This window comes from Vipera ursinii (assembly GCF_947247035.1).
Source record: "Vipera ursinii genome assembly, chromosome: 3".
Classification (NCBI taxonomy): Eukaryota; Metazoa; Chordata; class Lepidosauria; order Squamata; family Viperidae; genus Vipera; species Vipera ursinii.
The window spans coordinates 121,093,882-121,115,415 of record NC_139516.1 but is presented as its reverse complement, the minus strand read 5'-3'; the positions used below and the strand labels follow the sequence as shown (position 1 = coordinate 121,115,415).

Genomic DNA, 21,534 nt, shown 5'->3' with positions numbered 1-21,534 from the left:
ATATCCTGAGTAGATATACTACATTTTTCAACTATGAGAAAAAGAGAAGAAAGCAAAAAACAGTTGCACAATTGACAAAATTTATAGAATGGTTGTATTCACTAAATCTTGTCAATTGTGTAACTGTTTTTTGCTTTCTTCTCTTTTTCTCATAGCTGAAGAATGTAGTATATCTACTCAGGATACTTTTAATACAAAACAGAATCTTGTGTGACTGCTGAGATTGTTTTGCATCTTATATTAGTTTAATATTCAGATAATTCCTCACTTTATCATACATTTAACCATTTATATTAACCTGTACAATTTACATATCTGCTTATGTAATAAAAAACTGTTCATACTCTGGCAATGCTAATTCATTGCATCTATCCAAACCAGAAAATTAGAAATGGTGAACCTGCCCCCATCAGTAGTAGAGAACATAATACACTAAGGATTAACACTGTTCTCAAATTTTATTTTGCCTAGTTGTAAGAGCAGAAAAATGAACTATGCAGGACAGTAAAAATGCAGATTATAATCTTGGTATAAGAACATGAAAATGAAGAATTTGCAGAATAAAAAAGTATATCAATAAGTTAAATCTAAAATGTAAATTTCCCTTTTTATATGGGCTAATTGATTCAAAAAAATGAAAGGAATGTTATTAGTTTCTTGGTAGACTGTAATCTATCAACAGCATGATTTAATACGATTATTGATTTTTTAAGACTTTAGTATCAAAATTAGGACGCGCTTGATACAGCCAGCTTTTTTAGATGATCCATGAATATTTGTAGACTAACATCATCTGTTAGTATTGGAGCACCAGATTCCTGGAATAAGAAATTATAGTTTAGAAACAAAATTTGAACCAACATAAAATATGAAAAAAATGGAAAACTATAGCATAATTTACATAATGTATAACCATGTTAACTCCTATTGTACTTTTATTTATCTCTAAGTTTTAAAATTAAGATTTAAATAGATGAATGAATGAATGAATATTCCAAGCCTAGTTTATGCAGTTTGGGCCCATAAACCCTATAATTTATTGTCTATCTTTCAAACACTGGAGGCTCAGAGGAATTTCACAGTTAACATAGCCCAACCCTGCTAAATGGTCAAAATCAACTGACAAACTCCTGCTTCTTACGTAATATATGTCATAAATTGTGAGTGCATGCACAACAGACACAGAACCAAACACATCATTACTTACTTGTCCCCCCCATGTATACAGATTATTATGCGTCTGAGAAGGATTCACTTTAGATAGGAGAAACCGTGCCTGTCAAAGCCAAAATAATTTAATTAAATGCAATATAATTAAGATTTTTCACATAAATTTGCCATTACTTACATGTTTCCTTTTAATACATCTCAGAATAAATTAAATAGGATTATTTGGAAAAGAAAGTAGAAGAAAGAAAAAAAGAAGCAAATTCATATTTTGAAATAATGAGTCCTTAAAGAATAGTTTCCGTTATAAACAAATACAAGCCATTATCAGTAGCTTCCAGATCAGACAGCCCTATAGGTAGTCCTGAGGTTATGACCATTCATTCATTCAGCAAACCCACAGTTATAATGGCTTCTGCTGCTTTTTTACCCACCTACTCATCTAAGGCATCGGTGCACTCTGTAGCGCCTGCTCATGGCACTCCTCGTGGCACTTGCCCACCCATAGCTGTCAGACCAGCTATCTGGTCTGGACTGAGGGGTTTAATGTTTTTAAATTGTGATTTAATTTTTGTGGCTAGACTTAATTTATTTTAATTTATTTTAATTTTATATTGGATTGTTTTTAAATTTTGCCTTGTAAACCGCCCTGAGTCCTTTGGGAATAGGGTGGTATATAAACCGAATAAATAAATAAATAAATAAATAAATAAATAAATAAATAAATAAATAAATAAATAAATAAATAAATCCACAGACCTGCTTGCCTGAGATTCCTACTTCTTAGTCACAAGATCCTCACTTAATGACCTACATAGTCTTGGGGTTATGAAAGCAACTGGGACTGCTATGACTAAGCACTGAAATCATGTGAAACATGCTTTACAATTGCAATGGTTAGTAATGGAATTTCCAGTGCCAATTGCTAGCATAATGTGAGGACTACCTGAATTCTGCCAGCGAACAACACTTGCCCCTGAAGACCAAAAAAGTGGCCAAGTTTTGGGTTATTCAGAAAGGTGGTAGGAAAAAGCCCAGTATTTAAACTCTGGAGACCAGAACAGAACAAAATAACAGAGTTGGAAGGGACCTTGGAGGTTTCCTAGTCTAACCCTCTGCTCAGGCAGGAAGCCATTTCCAATCTCTTCTTAAAAACTTCCTGTGTTGGAGCATTCACAACTTCTGGATGCAAGTTGTTACACTAATTAATTGTTCTGGCAGGAAATTTCCTCCTTAGTTCTAGGTGGCTTCTCTCTTTGATTAGTTTCCATCCATTGCTTCTTGTCCTGCCTTCAGGTGCTTTGGAGAATATGTATACATTGGACCATTATGTACCACAGTAGACAGTTCCTGAATAATGGATTAATTTCTGGAGAACTGGATTTTCAGCTAAGCCAGTATAAGGCCTAATAGTAACAGACATTGCAAAAATATGGGTTTTTCAATATGAAAAATATTTAACCAAGCCTGAGTGCTGGACAATGGGCATACATTTCTAGGCTTGTAACTGTAGCCCAAGAACATTTTTAATTCTTCTTGGTCCTTTCCAAGCAGGACATTGCTAAGAACAAGACAGGCCAAAGTTCTGAAGCAGCTCAATAACCCTAGGAGGAAAAAAAATCCTTCTTCTTTCAGGGAAAGATTGATGAAGAATTAGCATTAGTTGTTCTTTCCTAATAATCTTGCAAAACAGATTGGGCTGAGATAATGACTAGCCCAAAGTTATCCCATGAGTTTCTTTAGCTGAGGATAGTCTAGAACAGGGGTCAGCAACCTGAAACAGTGAAAGAGCCACTCAGAACCGGTTCCCTCACAAAAGGAAAAACTGGGAGCTGCAAAAATGTGTGCACATGTGTGTACATGCGCGCATGCGCAGAACAGGGTTTGACTGAAGAGTGGAGCCAAGGCGAGATATGCACCTACCCTGCATATTTGAATTGATTATTTGAACTTTTTTAGTCCCACTTTTTTTTGGGGGGGGGGGACTGCACATGGCAGAGGACTGGGAGCCACAGGAGATGGCTGAAAGAGCAGCATGCGGCTCCGGAGCCGTGGGTTGCAGACCTTTGGTCTAGAATCTAGCTGTCCCTGATGCCAGTACATCCTCTTAACCACTATACCACACTGGTTCTCACCTGACATTATCCTCAGAGACAACTTGCCCTGGATGAGGTGAAATCTCTCCAAAAGTTCAAGACTGATAGTGCAAACGCATTGGTATGATATATATTAAGAATATATTAAAACCAACATTAACTATAAATATTGTCACGGCACCTTTATTAATGCTCTTTGAATTTTTTAAGAGTTCCTTACCTGGCTGCTCCCATGTTCTGTGTTAACATAGCGTGGCATTGGGAATCTTGTCTGTAAGATTTCTTGAGCATCATCCAGAGGAGCTTGCAGTAAATGCTTGAAGTTTTCATATTCTGGAATATCTTGATAACCAGCCTTACGCCACTGGGCAATAGTCTTGTGGGAAACAATGTTGAGAGAGGAATTAATTAAGGAACTTTCATAAATATTTGTCTTTTTACTGCCTAATTCACATCATGTGCAAAATCCTTATATGTGATTTATTTTACGTTTTAGAAAAAAATCAATGAAACCAAGCAAATAATGCCAGGCAACTGGTGAAAATAGCTTGCCTGAGAATATTAAAAAAAACTATCAATATTATGAATCTTGTTCTAATTACCACTTTTATTTAACCAACAAAGCCACTTGTGCTTTGCCTTATGTACAAACTGAAGGCAAAGAAAGGCCTTTGGAAGGAAAAGGAGCTTGTTATGATTCCAATCTTTAACTCTGCTGCTTCCTTTCACAATTTGCCATTTTAGAAGTAAATCCTTTCAACAAACAATTCAATATGTCATTCTGGACAAAAGAAACTAGTTTGGGGGCCAGAACATTTACACAATATTTATTATTTTATTATTTGGATTTATATACCGCCCCTCTCCCGAAGGACTCGGGGCGGTGGTCACTTCTGATTCAGAGTATTTATTTTCAGAGACTACTGAAGTATTCTAGGAAATACTTGGTTCTGACAGAAAAAGAACTTTCTGGAATTCTTTGGAATTAATTAAATTTGCACATCTCTAGTGAGAGATGATATCACAAGACCTCACATCATATGAAGCCGTAATAGCTGGAGTAGTTTTGAATTGGCATGATATGGAAATGCAGCCATTGTTAATAAACAATAATTTAACTTAAGTGTCATTATGAACCGTTTCACTATGACATATTTTTTGCCAAATCATGGTAAAAATAATGGTTTATACAATGTGAATTCAGCCACAGTAAAAACAAAAAGTTATTAGATAGGGATATGCAAATCATTCCATTTAAGAATCTTGGTGCTTCAGATCTATGTGGGCACCCATAATGTATTTTGCCGGAACTCTGTAATGGATAGTAAATGAATATCCATTAAAGAGCTACAAATATTAGATTAATATTTGTTTGAGTACAAGAGGCAACAGGGTACAACACATTTCTGCTCTCTGGTGGCTTCCAGATTTTTGCAGCCCAGGCCGGGTATCCTTCTCTTTCTAGAAAGCATATTCATGATTGGCTGAGGCTTGATATTTACTGCATCGGTTTCTTCTTCTGGTGCCGTAAGGACAATGTAAATGGAAACATTAATTTAGATCAGGGGATAAATTGCTGATTAGTAATCTACACGTATATAAAAAGCCACAAGACTTTGTCAGTGGCTTAACAGCAGATTCTTCTTAAGATCATAGTCTCTGTTGTTTTTTTAATTAAGTACATGGCTTGTATACTCTCTGTTCAGATAAGGGTTTAAAAAAAAGCAGTGTACCTGAGGTATCTGAGAGATTGCCTTGCTCTACAAGATTCCTCTCCCTGATTTTGGTCACCTGGAAAGGCTCATTTCTAATGGTAGTCAGAGGCTGGCTGTCATTTGCTATAATTGCAAAGTTTCGATGGAAGAAACTCACTAGTACACTGACTTTTAAAGAGGCTTTAGAAACTCTAACAATTAACCTACAATACTTAATTGCATATTTTACAATTTAATTTTTTGCAAACGAAATTATTTAATTCTATTCTAACACAAAATTTTATAATATTATATAGTTTAGTTTCTGATATATTTTCTGTTTTATGCATCACCCTAGGGCAGTGATGGCAAACCTTTTAGAGACCGAGTGCCCAAACTGCAACCCAAAACCCACTTATGTATCGTCGGGTGCTGGGTGAGTGTGGCCCATTGGGTGGGTGTGGCCCATTGGGTGGGCGTGGCTGCGGTGGTAACGGCAGACTGGGTGGGACTAAAGTTCAATCAATCAATTCCAATTTTGCAAGATTTTTTTTCCCCGCGAGAAGTTGAAATTTATTGAACCTTTTTTTTTTTTTTGCACATGGCGGTGGAGGCCTAAAGCGAAAAGGTTTTATAAAACTCAGCTGAAGGCCTAGGACTGGGGCAACAGCGCGCGTGCCCACAGAGAGGGCTCTGCGTGTCACTTGTGGCACGAGTGCCATAGGTTCGCCACCACGGCCCTAGGAACTTCAGCAATGGCTGGTCTAAAAACCAAACAAATAATTTCCTTGTCATTCATTCAAATTGATAATTAATTTCTTACTTACCTCACCAAGATAGATAACAATCTGGAAAAAAGTATCCATCAGCAGAATCCTATCAGCAAGAATGCTGCTGCTATCCAATAGCACAGGCTGCAAGACACAAAAAGGGAAAGCATACTCTTACAAATAAAAAGGTAAATATAACACAATTTTAACCAAACTTCATTTTTGATTGCAGAATTTGAAAAGATGCACCCCTAAAGTGTCTACTCTTGCCTTCCGGTTTTGCATAGTAGCGCAGCAGCCAAGAGATCGCAGGGCTTAGCACCCTTCGACCACTTTCTGCCTGCTAGGGGGCCCTAAATGGGCCTGAAGTTCCCCGTAGAGGCAACAAAGAAGGAAGTCCCACCGATTGCAGAGAGACAGCGGTCGATCCAATCGGTTTGGGAAAAGCCATACAGAAACCAACAGGAGGAAGGCTAGCTTAACTTCAGAGTCTAGCCCAAACTACAAGCAGCCAAAGCCCAAAAGCACTACTTTAAGGTGACTGTAAACAACGTGTTTGGAACTGGGTAAGAACAGTGATTTTTTTCTCTTCTACTTGAAAATTGATTTCCGGGGGGGGACCCCAAGAAGCAAAAAGCCTCCAAAAGTGAGAAGGGAGGGAATCTTTGCCCCACCTTCCTGCAGATGGAAGCGGTGAACTAAACTTTTCAGGGGGAACAGGAATATACTAAAATGAAATGAATATAAGACTGAATTTGGATAAGTTTGAAATTGGTGGAATCTGTTAAGATTTTCCTTTTAAATCATGAAAATAGAAGTAAACAATTGTCTATTACTGACTGATGCTGACATCTAGTGGTGGATGAAAATAAATAGCAATTGCCATTATATGGACTATAGAGTTATAGAAATTAATTGTTATTGTTTTTTAAATATTAACCCAGAAAACACGCTGTTTACCAAATATTAAGGTGATTATGTTAAAAATCAATAAAATATATATTTTTTAAAAAATTCTATTCTTTTCTTCTCTGAAGACTGATTTATTTATCTGCTAATCTTAAAAATGCTGCATCCTATTTTGAACATATATCAATATATATCATATATCAATTTTATTAAACTTTTTTAAATCACTATTTTCAATTAAGCAAACATAGAAGGAGAATCACCTCAGGTGGTCCATAAAATGAGTAAGAATAAAGTATTGGCTGAATCATGATAAGAGATTGGGTCAAATCCTGCCTGGCAAAGTGATGGCGGTAATAGGAAGATTCATCTGGACTGTTATTGAATACTTGAAGGAATGGAGATCGTCGCAAATGGAACATGAACTAAATGAAACAGAAAAAACAGAAGTCATAGTGAGTATAATTAAAATATATGGTTTAATCTTCATTTCCTGTCTCTTTGCTTGTCTGAATTATTTTGAGATACAAATACAAAAAAGAAAAGGCATGTATTAAACATAAAACATTTTACTATTCAATACAGTCTTCTCATAACCACAGAAATATCTTGGAGGCTAACTGCAACTTCTTATGAATTGTTTTATTTCTTTAACATTTTTTTGAGATAGATCATCTTACCTGGGGATACAAGGAGAATGAATCAGACAGCCTAAAAGAATTTGGATCATCTTTGCTGTATTGTCCAAACTTCTGACACTGTTGGAGAAATAGGCACATTTCAATAATCCCTTGGAGACAATACAAATCTTACAAATTTAAGTAAATTTATTTTTTTCCAAAAAATATTTTTTATAATACAGAAGAAAATAAAATTTGTCACTTCATTTCCTGTGTTTCTAATATGCCTAATAACCAAAATTATATTTTATAAAAGGCTGTTGTCTCAAAATTATTAGGAGAAAATTGCCTCTAAGGACATCAGATGCACATATCATAAACAACATGATACTGTAAAAGCATAATGTAGACTTTGTCAAGCATTTGATGGTATCTGGTAAATTTATATGTAATTAATTGGGATTAAATATAGTGGCCAGCTTTGAACAATCATATTTTGGCTTAAAACAGGCTCAGGATTGAACACTACACTTATAATTTTGGGTCATCTTGCCCCTATGTAGGTCAACAATTCCATGAACTGCTGAGAGGGACCATTGGGAGTGAGGGGGTGATTAGTAGCCTGTTAGGATTTAATTCCATAATTCTTTGCCATCTAATTTCATGGATGCAATCAGTATCTTTGAATACTAAGACAGATGTGCCACTGGTTAAAAAAAACCCAAACCTTAATTTGAGGATTGAATTTTAGCTTCCACCAGAAACATCTCACCTCTTCCTGAAACAGTAGGTCCACAATTAGAGTAGTATTACATAATGCTCATATGCCACTGGCTTCCTAGCTAACTGCTATGGCATATTGTATTTGGGCAATTACGTTTAGCATCCAAGCTGTAACTATTCTTAAGCCAGTCAACATTTAATTCTGGCTTTGATTACATCTTGCTCTGACTACTGCAACATGCTCTTTGTGAAAGTAGCCAGAAATTTCAGATGGTGCAGCTAGGCTCCTACTTAAGAATATGTTGCTGGTATTGCATGATGTTTATAATTGGTTTAATTATCTGAAGATCTTATTATTTTACTATTTTTTTAATTTTTCTTTTATTTACTATTTTTACAAATAAGCCGGCGAAAATATCAAATACTCCTTCCTCTTCCTATTTCCCCCACAACAATCCTGTGAGTGTTGGCCTGAGAGACAGTGACTGGCCCACAGTTACCCAGCTGCTTTCCATGATTAAGGGATGATTTGAACTCATGATCTCCCAGTCAGGAGCACGAAAGCAGGAGCCAGGCAAGGGATTCGATTTTGATGTTGTTCTTGACCCTGCCTTCGGGCTCAGCCTGGTCCACTCCTACACTTGTTTTCTATCCCAGTGTCCTAACCACTAGACCAAACTGGACACTAAGATTTAAATGAGAGGCCATTCTGAACATGGCCCTGTTTTCAGAGTTATTTTTCATAGGCAAAAGGGAGAAGGCCCCCTCCAGGATCATTTCTAGTCTAACCAATATACTTTCTTAAGAGCAGCATCCGGCTCCCATTCCCTGTGCTTTTAGAAGAACAACCAAAATCTTTTTCACCAAGTTTTTTTTAATTATTAGTCTTGGTTTTAATCAATATTCTGCATTTTAGCCATTAACCGCTAAGCTGAATATCCTTGTACTGTTAAGCCCTTACTGTCGTGACATTTAATTGGGCAAAACATAATATGTAATAAAAGGTAAAGGTAAAGGTTCCCCCGCACATGCGTGCTAGTCGTTTCCGACTCTAAGGGCCAGTGCTCATCTCCGTTTCAAAGCCGAAGAGCCAGCGCTTGTCCGAGGACGTCTCCGTGGTCATGTGGCCGTCATGACTAGACACCAAAGGCCCACGGAACGCTGTTACCTTCCCACCGGAGTGGTCCCTATTTTTCTACTTGCATTTTCACGTGCTTTCGAACTGCTAGGTTGGCAGAAGCTGGGACGAGTAACAGGCGCTCACTCTGTTACGTGGCACTTGGGATTCGACCCGCCAAACTGCCGACCTTCTGATCGACGGCTCAGCATCCTAACCCACTGAGCCACCACGTACCTTTAATACGTAATAGGGCAACAATTTTCAACCAAGGTACCTCAACTGAGCTAACTTGCAAAATGTGTCCAAAATCAGAGACCCATGACTCCCAAGGGAATGAAACCTGTGTAAGCTGTGACAGTTTCCCAGCCTGTCTTACATCCTTCTCTCCCTCCCTCATCCAATAGCAGCCACTTGCCTGCCTGCCAAGGCTTAGGAGGCTCTCTCCCAAATTCCCACAAGAACAATCAAAGGGGAAGCCAGCAGGAAGTAAGAAGTTGCTCCTGCTCCTACTGCTTTTTTTTTTTTTTTGGCCTGCCCTTGGTCATTCTATTTCCCCGTTTAGATAAGGAAGCATCTCTGAAACAATGACCTAATGGGACACGGGTTGTCTAATGCATCTCAAGTAGTACAACACGGCCACATAAAATGAACAGCGTCCAAGCTCATTTCTTTTTGAACTAGCTAAATGTCACAAAACGCATTTATATCTGTTGAACCCACTATTTTCTGGAAAGCAGATTGAAAACACGCTAATCAGCATTTTCATTTGGATCTTTCAAGACAAGGATCAAAGCTTTTGGAACGCAGCAGGGCGAGGGGAACATGCCTGATCCAGCAATCATCAGTGTGATTCTAAAATTCATAAGCTTACAACTGATCATACTCACGAGTCTAATTAGCTGCCTATCCAGCCATCGCAAGACATCAGGCCCTTCCTCTGATTCAGCTCGGTAGACACCCAATCGAGCCATCAGGACAGCAGCTGCTTCTTGGTCAAATGCAGCTTCAATGTGCTGCAACTGACTCTGTGCATCTGCCCAACTAATTTATGAAGAATCAGTAAAACTTTAGATCATTAAATGCCATAAATACCAATAATTTGCAGAAGCTTATGTTCATTCTATATCACGGGTGTCAAACGTTATCGTGACTTTTTCCCCACTGCCGGCAATGGGGTGGGCACGGTTTTGGGGTGACGCATCCGGCCCGCAGGGCAGCAGTTTTGACACCCCTGCTCTATATCATTTTTATATCAGCCACAAAAATGAACTGATGGTCCACTATTTTATTTCTGGTTTATACAATACACCATGGCAGAGTCCCTTAATCACAATTTCTAATCATAAATTGGTTTTGATTAGTTTAATCTTAAACCATGGCTGAGCATATCATCCAAATCCAAATTTCTGGTTAGCTGACTATCAGCAACCGTCACTTGATAGTTAGGCATATTTCTTTCATCTCCCAAGAAAGGCAGATTAATCAAGATCATGAAGGGAGTGGGGAAAACAAAGCTGACCTTCACCTCAAAATGTAAGGGTTCTAATTCCCAATAGGATTGCTGTATTTTTCTACCTTCATTTTTTAATACTTAGAAGGAAGACTATAGAAGGTTGCCACAAAGGTGGCTGGAAAGGCCAGCTTGATAACAGAGAAAGTGGGTGATTGACCTAAACATCTGTGGGACAATCAGCAGCTCATCCCTCCAGTCACAATGCTGAGTATGCTATTAATGTGGCTCAAGCACTACAATTTGTGCAATTGGAAGAAATACAGCCAACTGAACCAAACCTAATTATCATAAATTATTCTCACTTTCTAGCAACAGTAGTCACACGAATGCGCCTCTGTGTACTGGAATGCTGATAATGCGTAACAAACTGGATAGCTCCTCTTCCACCCTGAGGTATTGGAGTGCTGTGCTGAAAGTCAATGAGATAAAAGTTGTCTAAGATGCACCTTACATTTTAAAGACAGGTTGTCATCATCTTACAGGATTAAAAATGAAGTACAAGCAGTATAATATACTAATTTACAGCTAAACACACTGCCTTCTTGGAGGCACAGAGAATACAAATACTAACATATAGATCCAAAAGTAATTAAAGGAAAAAAAACCATCCAGAATTTTAAATGATTCTGCTATTTAAAAGTGTGTGGGGGAGAACAAGAATGTGAGCATGCCATTTTAGATAGGTTTCAGTCTTCCTTAAGATGACAAATTGAGCTTACTGCAGCTTTTCCTTCCCAGCATCAACTGCTCTTAATTTTAATAAAATCTTCATTATTCTCAAGTAGAGGACTTGGGATCTAGATCTTCAAACAGATAATACTCATGTTTCCTACTTGCATTATAGCTCAATAATACCTCTTCTTGGTATACCCAGATTCTTTAAAAAATATTTCACATATTTCACACAAAAGACTTCTCTAATTTATCTAAACATCTACTGATCTTAATGGATTCAAAGTTTCAGCAATAGGGCTGAGGGAATAACAGCATTTTTTTTGCATATGCTGTCTCCTTGGTCTCCCCATCAATGGATTCTGCGCTATATACATTAGAAAGATTTTTTTAAAAAAAAAACTAGGCTCACCTGATTTACTACTTCAAAATAAATGGCAAGAGTCATGGTGGGGTCCAGACCACAAATTTTCCATTGGTATGTGCCACCTATCCCAAGCTCCTGTAAGACAATTCAAAATTCAGGTTTTATTCTAAAATCTTAAGTCATATGTGATGTCATGCCATGCCATGCTGATGGATGGATGGATAGATAGGAGATAGATAGAAATATATATAGATATATACACATGTATACATATACACATATACATACACACTATAGCTTCTACATATTACTTTACAACACAGATTACTGACATATCCTTGATAAAGAACTTGTGTGTACATTTAAAGACACAGTGAAATATATAATTATTAGCTCACAGCTACAGAGGGAATAGTAATCAATCTATACTCCTCTCCCAGTTCATTGATGCTAATATGTATTTGTGTTCCAACAAAAAACACCTCCGTAGTTCCTACATATAAACTTCATATTCAGAGGTACAATTCTCTAAACGTCTTAAAGTATCAGTTAGGAATATGTAATGTGAGTCAATCAGCTAACCACACAGAAAGAATCTGGAGATGAAAACTACATTATTTATTTTGTAATACATTAAAATTCATGTTTAAAATGGACAAGGACAGTGGAAATAAAAAAGAAAAAAACCTCAGGATATCTTTAATAAATGTAAACCTATAAAAAGAAAACTTACAGGTAGCCCTCAACTTACAACAGTTCATTTAGTGACCATTCAAAGTTACAACAGCATTGAAAAAAGTGATTTATGACCATTTTTCACACTTACAACCACAGCAGCATCTCCATGGTCACATGAAAATTCAAATGCTTGACAACTGACTCTTAGGTATGACAGTTGCAGTGTCCTGTGGTCACGTGATCACCTTTTGTGACCTTCTGAGAAGCAAAGTCAATGGGGAAGCCAAATTCACTTAATATTGTGTTTCCCCAAAAGTAAATTCTACCTCAAAAATAAGCCCTAACTTGATTTTTGGGGGCGGGCCTAATAAAGCCCTACCCCAAAATAAGCCCTAGGTTTGGGGCGAGGTAAACACCTAAAAATCAAGCTAGGGTGGGGGTGGATGGGTGGAGCTGCCCACACACCCCACACCTGCCTACTATTGCAGCCAGGCCTCCCATGAATCACCTACCTCACCTCATTGGCCCATTTCTTCTGCGGCTGCTTGTCGCCACACGCATTGCAACCACCCTGCATTTCATATTCAGAGGCCTTACGGAAGCTCAGTCCTTAGCTGCAAACGCTTTCCGGAAGGTCTCTGACAGTGAAATGCAGGCCGGGGGGCACCGCACGCATCAATCCAGAGCTCCGTTCTCAGCTGCAGAGGCATTTCCTGAAGGACTTGGACGGTGAAATGGAGGCCAGGAGTGACGTGCATGAGCAGCAGCAAGCAGCCACAGAAGAAGTGGGCTGGCTGGGCGGGGCTGTCAATGCCGCCACCGCCGCCGCCATGAGGTGAGACCGTGGAAAAGACACCCCTCGAAAATAAGAACTGGTGCCTCTTTTGGAGGCAAAAAATAAAATAAAAATAAGACTGCGTCTTATTTTCAGGGAAACATAGGAACAGCTTTACTAACATAACAACTGCAGTGATTCATTTAACTGTGGAGCAAAAGTCACTTAATAATTGTCTTGCTTACCATTGGAAATTTTGGGTTCAATTGTGGTCATAAGTCGAGGACTATCTGTACATTAAACTACAAATGATAAAGCCTTGTTTATGCTAATAAGTAAATGTGAAAAACCTAAAATAGTGGGCTGTTTTGTATGTGTATGTTTATTCTTAAGAGGGCTTACACCTAAACAACATTTCTGCCAAAGGTAAATAATTTGCTACAATTAAGTAATATTCTTTGTCACAAAATAATAGCATTTCTAGCATGTTCTCTCACTATCACAGAAAGCAATCTATTTTCCAGAAAATGTTTTTCCACTACGTTTTTTCTGCACAGCTATTTTTCATCTTTTCTTCTCCTCTTTTGTCAGCCCTACCCAGACAAAAGCTTTTCATATTTCTGCAGCCCCCATAAGTGCATTACAAAAACCAAAAAATTATTCCTTCTAACCATGATTTCTTTTGCTCTTTGCATACTCGTCTTAGTATTTTTCCAAAAATCAGTCCCTTCTCAGCAGCACAGCAAATTGTCATGTATTCTAAATCAAGAGTAAGAAACGGTTTTTGCCAGATTTGTTGTTTAAAGAATGTTCATCTAAGAAATGTGTGTGAATTTTTTATCATTTTTGTTATTTTGTTCTTTTTTTAAAAAAAAAGCATTAAATTTCACTTCAATACTTTTGAAGGCATCTGCTGCTAATTGGCCATTGTTAATTATCCTCCTCTGATTTGGGTAACCAATACATGCATATCAAATATGTGTACAGATAGTCCTTGAGATACCTTACTTAATGCAGTTTGCAAAGTGTTACAGAAGCTTTCAGAAGCTTTCTGGAGTGCTGTGCAACCTCAGTAAGACAGCAAAATGGAGTGGTTTGGCTTGTGGCCACCATTTTGTCCCCAACCATAAGCAGGTGGGGGCAAAAGGGCAGCCACTTCCGCAGCACTGCACAAACTGTGTGAAGACCGCAAAATGGAGTGATTTCTCCCTTGCCCATGTGGGGGTGATTCCAGAATTGCACTATGTAGCTGAGCAACCCATGTAGCTTTGGAGCTCACCTCTAAGTAAGGAGAAATGTGAAGGATAAGGTGGGGTGGGAATCAGCCTTCAGGCCAGCAGGGAGCCACTGGTGGAGGGAAATGCTTGTAAGCACAAGGGGGGACAGAGGAGCTGCAGCATCTCTGTGATTGGTCATAAGGGTGAATGAATGTGAGGCAATGTCCTAATTTCACAATCAGGTCATAAGTATTTTTTTGGGGGGGTGTCCGCCATAATTTCAAACGGCCATTAAGCACCCATTACAAGTCGAGAACTACCTGTGCTATTTACCCATCGTGAAAGAAAACTTACATTTTCGGAAACACTTGGCCCTTTGGCATTTAAGGATACACATGGTCCGATAGCTCCAGCTATCTTCAGTTCTCTACAGGTCTATAATAAAAAAAAGTTCCAAATTAAACTCCAAGCAATAATAACTACCTAACTGATCTGTTGATGATACCTTGGCATGACAAACCTTTCCTTCCAAGACCCTTCATTTAGAACTTGAGTTTCAAATAACACAAGAGATTATGGTGGAGCAGTGGGCTAATGCCTCCTTAAGTAACACCAGCTGCCTGCAATTAGTGCAGGTTCGCGTCCCACCAGGCTCAAGGTTGACTCAGCCTTCCATCCTTCCGAGGTAGGTAAAATGAGGACCCAGATTGTTGGGGGCAATTAAGCTGACTTTGTAATAATGCCGCTTGGGGGTGTGTGTGAAAGCCCTAATAAGCAGGCATATACATAGAATGAAGGCTACTGCTAAGCTTGTAAGCCGCCCTAAGTCTTTGGAGAAGGGCGGGATATAAATGGAATTAAAATAAAATAAATAAAATAAAATATTGAGATAGTTCAACAATGTTGTTAGCTCCCTATTGCTGCACAGCAACTATCCTTTTCCATCATGAGAGTAAGTAAAGAATGGAAAGTCTCTCTGAAATCAAAAGCTACAGTACGCAATGCAGATTAGCAATTCTTTTGGTTAGGACAGGGGTAGGCAACCTCGGCTCTTTTATGACTCATGGACTTCAACTCCCAGAATTCCTGAGTCAGCTGACTCAGGAATTCTGAGAGTTGAAGTCCATGAGTCATAAAAGAGCCGAGGTTGCCTACCCCTGGGTTAGGAAAACATTCAATTACAGGCAGTACCTATCACACTTACTTTCACTTCTAGAGTCGCTCCAAAAGCCATTCGGAATTCTCCACTGAGATTTTTGCTAAACACTCTCTGGAAAGTTTGCTTGAAGAGAGAAGTATTAAAAGAATCTCCCATCACCATATAACCCCTGAGGGAAAAAAAAAGTCAGCGAAGTATTGAGAATAACTGGGTCCATGAAGTGACACAGACGATAATGTTGTTTCCTTGGCTTTTCTTATCGCATTATGTGAATCTAGCCATCAGAGTTTGTAAAGCAGGCTTTATGCCTAGAATTTTGTGAGAACAAAGCCCATTTATAGCTTGTTAAACAAACAATAACTCAGCAGGGAAATGTGATATATGAAAACGACGTTGGGAGACTAGGTGAAGAAATTCTGCCTAGGCCCTAGAGAATGGTCAAATAAGAGGGAGCATAGCCCACAACTCCATAGTGAGTGGAAGGAAGAAGGGGACTCAGGAGGGACCCTCCCTAAGGCTCTAAAGGCAGGAAAATTGTTGTTTCACACTTGCAAGATTCTGTTAATGTACCTTAACAATAAATTAGAATTGGCTTCTCTGGCATTGATTCCTGTCTGGTCTACTTGATAACGCTGACAGGAAGGTCGCAAAGTGCAATAATGGGAAACTCAGGCTGGTGGTTGAGGACTCCGAGTACGATCGGGTGACTGCAGGGACATTGCAGCAGCCTAACTTTGAGGACTGTTTGTAACTTCCACTCACTTAGTGCCATCACACGTCTGAACAGCTGCTGAAAGTGTTAGATGACCTGTAATGCCACACTATTAAGTGAAATATGTCTATCTTGATTACTAAAGTAGAGCAGGAGAGAAAGACTGTATGTTGCAATGGTTCTAGAATAGCTTCATATTCTCTCCTCCTCCCAATGAAGGACAGACAAACCAACATCAAGAATGAGGAACAATTTTACTTTTTTATAACCATTCCTCCCATCCCCTTCATTTTCCTAGAAACATTAAAGAAAATAAAAGAAAACCATGAACTAATGTGTTGTAATAGGAGCTTAAATCTAGTATAAAAGTTTCTCAGGAAAGTAAGTTTTACTTCTTTTTTTGCTTCCAATGAAACTCAAGTCTGTCCAGATAGACATTTTAAAAATTCCATTTCCAATAGGCATGTTTACTTTGGAACAATTCATACTGAACCCAATAAGGTTTATTTCACAAGCATTAAGAGATTGCTTCAGTTATCTTACAATATGGTGCTCTTGCATGATATACTGAAACTTACATTACAGGTACTTGACTATTCAAAGTTACAATGGCACTGAACAAAGTGACTTGGGAATGGTCCCCGAATTTATGGCTCTTGCAATGCCCCTGCAGTCACGTAATCAAAATTCAGTCACTTGGCAGCCAGCTAACAATTATGACCACAGGGGCACTTCAACTCTCTCCACCTGCCTATATCTGGCCTTTGGCCCCCTGCACCCTGTGGCCCGTTGCCCTAAGCCACGAGTCAGCAACCCACAGCTCTGGAGCCCCATGCGGCTCTTTCAGCCTTCTCCTGCGGCTCCCAGCCCTCCTCTGCCGTTTGCAGAGAGAGACAGAGAGAGGCATTTGCACTTCCCTTCTCTCTCTCTCTCTCTCTCTCTCTCTCTCTCTCTCTCTCTCTGTGTGTGTGTGTGTGTGTGTGTGTGTGTAAGTAAAAAAGAGAGTGACCTCACACCGATCTCTGAGAAGCTGACAAGCTTATTGGGCGGGGCTTCTGCCTTTGCTGCGTCTCCACAGGAAGCAGGAAGCAGCAGAAAGCAGGGCAGGAGAGCCAGCCCAATAAGTATGTGTGTCAGCTTGTCTGAGAACAGCGTGAAGCCAGCTTGCCAGGTAAGCAGAAAATCAGAGAGAGAGAATGGGGGGAGAGAAAGAGGGAGAGAGAGAGAACTCATGCAGAGCAGCCTTTATTTCTTTTTAATTAAACTCTTCAATCAAGCTTCCCCCCTCGCATGTGTGCGTGTGCACACGCAAGTTTTGCGGCTCCCAGTGTTTTTTTCCCCTCTGGGAAATGGGTCCAAGTGGCTCTTTGAGTGTTTAAGGTTGCCGACCCCTGCCCTAAGCCATCTTCTTGCTCCCACTGCTGAGCACCCAAGGCCTGATGCTTAGCAGAGTCACTGTGAGTGAGTGGGCAGCCATATAAATCATCTAAATAAATAAATAAATAAAGGCAGCTGCTGATGGTATAACACTTCCTAAAGTTGCACACGGCCGTTTCCTTAGGAGACCTGGAGAAGATGGCCTGACATGACCAGCAGCTGCCTTGCAGACATGCCTCATCAGCTGCAGGAGCAAGTAGATGATGATGGTCAGCTGCGGTAGCAGAATGGAGGCTTGCAGAGGTCTCAGAGTATAGGGTGGCTGAACTGGGCTGGGGCAACTGGAGTACTACGCTGTACTGCTGGGCCAAGCAGGGCCAGCTGAAGCTTCAAGGAATGGCTGCAGCTTCATGCTGTGCCGTGCCTCAGGGGCTTTTTGCAGCCCCAGAGCTACAGTGTGACAAGCAGCCCTGATCCACAGCGTGGTAAGCAGCCCCAGAGCCCCGCTAAGGCTGCATGCTACCCTACAAGGCAGAGTGCAAGATGGCCAAAAGGGCAGGTGTCCCTTACTGTGGAAGAACTGAGGCTTGGGGCCAGGAGGGACCAAGCCCAGAATGGCTTTGATTGGGGTGGATCCTTGATTAATAACCAGTGGAATTCAATTGTTAACAAGGGCAATGGAGAATGCCAGGATTACTGTTGCTAAGCAATGTAGTCATGGGACATTGCACTTTATGATCACATTGCGTAGTGACAGAAATCCAAGGCCCAATTATCATTAGAACTTGAGGACTGCCTGTATGTGCAAATGGCTTCTAATTACAGAAAAGATAAATGCAGTGATTTCAAATACTTCTTCTAAATGTACACCTACATGAACACACACACACACACACACACACACACACACACACGACTTCTACTGAACATTTTCTCCTCAAGGTGATAGTAACAGTTTTGAATATGCATGCTAATCAAGAAATGCATCCCTTCTTTATAATAAATAACATTTTAGTCAGGATTAAGAACATACCCGGTTATATTTGTACAACACTTCATCTCCAGAAGACCAGTCTGATCAAGAGCACATGCATAAATATCAATGCAGTGTCCATTAGCAGCAGCACGATTAGACAATGCCTCATAATGCTGTAGAAATATAATAACTTTAAGTTGTGTTAAATGAGAGTTATGAGAAAAGATTCATAATTGTTTAGCATGATGTAAAGGCACATAATACAATAGAGTTGCTGAATTTAGATCTAAACTGGTAAGCGTTTGCATGTTCTATACACAAACTGATGCACTCTGTGGAAGGGGGGTACAATTACTCAATAAACATTAAGAAATAGTAATTGGCTACTGAGAGCTTTCCAAACCATTTGTCCTACAACAAAAATGTCTTGAAGAAGAGAGCTGATACACCTGAGAAGCCACAAAGGCCAATTTAAATGCAAGAATTGCACCAAGGTTTTAGGTTAAAATTCAAAGTGACAACAGTGTATGTCAAAAAACCTAAGTCAGGAAATGCTAATATGAAAGGGGTTCAAGAGATCAAGGAAATAAAGGAACAGGCAATAAACAAAGTTGGACAGATGTAGGCAAAGATTCAAAAGAAAGCCAACTAGAAATCAATATGAAAGATAAGCTGGATTAAATAACAGCACACAGAAAATAAAAACTTGTAATTGTAGAAATATCAAACAGGCAGCTGAAGACAAAGTGAAAAGGCAAGCAAGGAAGCAAAGTTTCTAAAATTATTTGGCAGTTAAAGGTATGTTTAGCAGAAAATATCTGATGGAATTCAAACTAGACACTAATACTTACTTTCATAGCTTTCTTCATGAATCGTGCATTGTCTTTCTCTATATCATGCCACGAACGAATTGGAGTTTTCAGTTCATCTCCTACCACCATGCCTGGCCCTTGAGTTGGTGGCCCTCCAGTAAACAACATTATTCTAGCCCCAGTATTTGGAAATGATCCCTTGGAAGGTGGAGGGGGGGGGAAACGGAAAGCAAAAACCAACAGATTATATAAATTACTAAATTAGTTGTCAAGAATTTAGTTGACTACATCTGTCTCACTTGTGAATTGCAATCATAAGTTGCATTCTTTTAAAGACTGATTTCCCACAAGATCTGCCTGGCCAATCATCTATCAGGACCCCAAAAGTGCACCCTCTCTGTTGCAGTGGCGGGAATGTTCGAATAGCGCTACTAGTGTTTTAAAGGACCCTCAAGACCTTGCTCTTCATCCAGGCTTTTGGGCAAGGGTGACAGAAGGCTCCATTAGATTATGTGGGTTGTTTTCTTTTGTTCCCATCTCATTCCTTCACTCTTGCCATCTTTACTCTTCATTTTTGTTGCTTTTCCTGTCTTTAATAGTTTAAGCAATTGAGAGCAACATGGTGGCCTACTGATGAAGATGCTCGCCTCCCACTCGGAAGGTTGAGAGTTCAATCCTAGGTAGTGGCAGATGTTTCTCTCTTAGGGTGCAAATAAAAAATACCTGCTGCGAACTTTACATGGTGTCAGGAACGACATCCGGAGAGTAAATACTCAGCTCTGTCCAGTCGCCCTGACTCTACTCTTAATTAAGGGATTAAAGGATTGTAAAAGCGAGGCTTTTTTTTAATGTTTTGAGCAATTTGTAAACATTTGAGAGTTGCTGCAGTTAGGTGGCATATATATTTAATAAACTATTATAATTATTATACTATACAAAAAGATAGAAGAAATGATGCAAAAAAAAGAAAAATATATAAAAATATATTTTAAAAAAAGATCAGTAAATTTGAGCAGTCTTCTTTCAGTATCTCAAATGGTTTAAAATCAGAATTGGAAAAGAAAAAAGTCCATTATCATGATACTGAACTTTCTAATTATGTCCTTAATAATTTTTGATTGCTTGGATTCCATAGAGAAACAAAATCAAACTTTATGCCTAGTCCCTCTAATCAGCATATGATATATGAAAAAAATTTTAAAAAACCCTAAGGATTTGTCCTCCCCATAAAAATAGTCTTCACAATTTTTTAGTTTCCTTGAAATATGTTGCTGGCATAAACATATAAATCCCATGACCGATGTCTATATATAAGAAGCATGACTTTAAGAACGAGAAAAAAAAACTGCTTATGGTCAATTAATATTTTTCAACATTCAGCACAGTTGAATTTTTAAACAAAAGTTACAACACATTGGATGATATTTAATAAAAAATTATATCTGTTATGAGGTAACCACCCATGATAGCTTACATTGCCAGTCAGTATGATTCTGAATACCCATTCACACAGAGGTAGGACCCAAACAGCACAGAAGGATCTCGACCCCTCCTTTTCGTAGCTGGGGAAAGGCACTGTTCTGTTAAAACTAGAGCAGGGGTGTCAAACTCAATTTCATTGAGGGCCGCATCAGCATTGCGGTTGCCCTCAGGGGGCCGGGTGGGTATGGCCAGGGTGGGCGGGGCCTACTGGGTGGGCGGGGCTAGAGTGCATATAGCCTACTGGGTGGGCATGGCCAGCTCTACATAGTTCGCATCAAGGGTGCCTATGGGGGCCTGGGCAGGAGTGGGACAGATCTGAGGGTCTCTGGCAGAAGGAGGGTCTCTGGGCCAGGGCCAAGGCAGTGGGGGCCGTTCCCTCACTGTTTCCAGGATGGCTTCGCGGGCCACATGAAACCACTTCGCGGGCCGCATCCGGGCCCCGGGCCTTGTGTTTGACGTGTCTGAACTAGAGCAAAACTCTTGAAGGAAATAAACAAACTGCTGGGCTGAGGTGGAAATAAGTGGAATTAATTTTTTTTTATTTTATTTTATTTTAATTCCATTTATATCCCGCCCTTCTCCGAAGACTCAGGGCGGCTTACAAGCTTAGCAGTAGCCTTCATTCTATGTATATGCCTGCTTATTAGGGCCTTCACACACACCCCAAGCGGCATTATTACAAAGTCAGCTTAATT

The 21,534-nt window shown here is 39.4% G+C and overlaps 1 protein-coding gene across 1 annotated transcript in view; it reads right to left on the bottom strand.

Annotated features, from left to right (window-relative positions):
* Window positions 1–233: 233 nt before the first annotated feature.
* The window catches only part of SEC23B (SEC23 homolog B, COPII coat complex component), a 33,556-nt gene continuing 12,255 nt past the window's right edge, over window positions 234–21,534 (bottom strand). The window contains exons 8-20 of the mRNA XM_083357845.1: window positions 19,397–19,555; window positions 18,603–18,718; window positions 15,526–15,649; window positions 14,676–14,756; window positions 11,697–11,786; window positions 10,915–11,021; window positions 9,987–10,140; window positions 7,317–7,394; window positions 6,900–7,061; window positions 5,785–5,871; window positions 3,484–3,639; window positions 1,208–1,276; window positions 234–818 (exon numbers count right to left, since the gene is read on the bottom strand). Of these exons, the coding sequence (XP_083213971.1) occupies window positions 729–818; window positions 1,208–1,276; window positions 3,484–3,639; window positions 5,785–5,871; window positions 6,900–7,061; window positions 7,317–7,394; window positions 9,987–10,140; window positions 10,915–11,021; window positions 11,697–11,786; window positions 14,676–14,756; window positions 15,526–15,649; window positions 18,603–18,718; window positions 19,397–19,555 (1,473 nt within the window). The 3' untranslated portion in view covers window positions 234–728. The remainder of the gene's footprint in view (window positions 819–1,207; window positions 1,277–3,483; window positions 3,640–5,784; window positions 5,872–6,899; window positions 7,062–7,316; window positions 7,395–9,986; window positions 10,141–10,914; window positions 11,022–11,696; window positions 11,787–14,675; window positions 14,757–15,525; window positions 15,650–18,602; window positions 18,719–19,396; window positions 19,556–21,534) is intronic.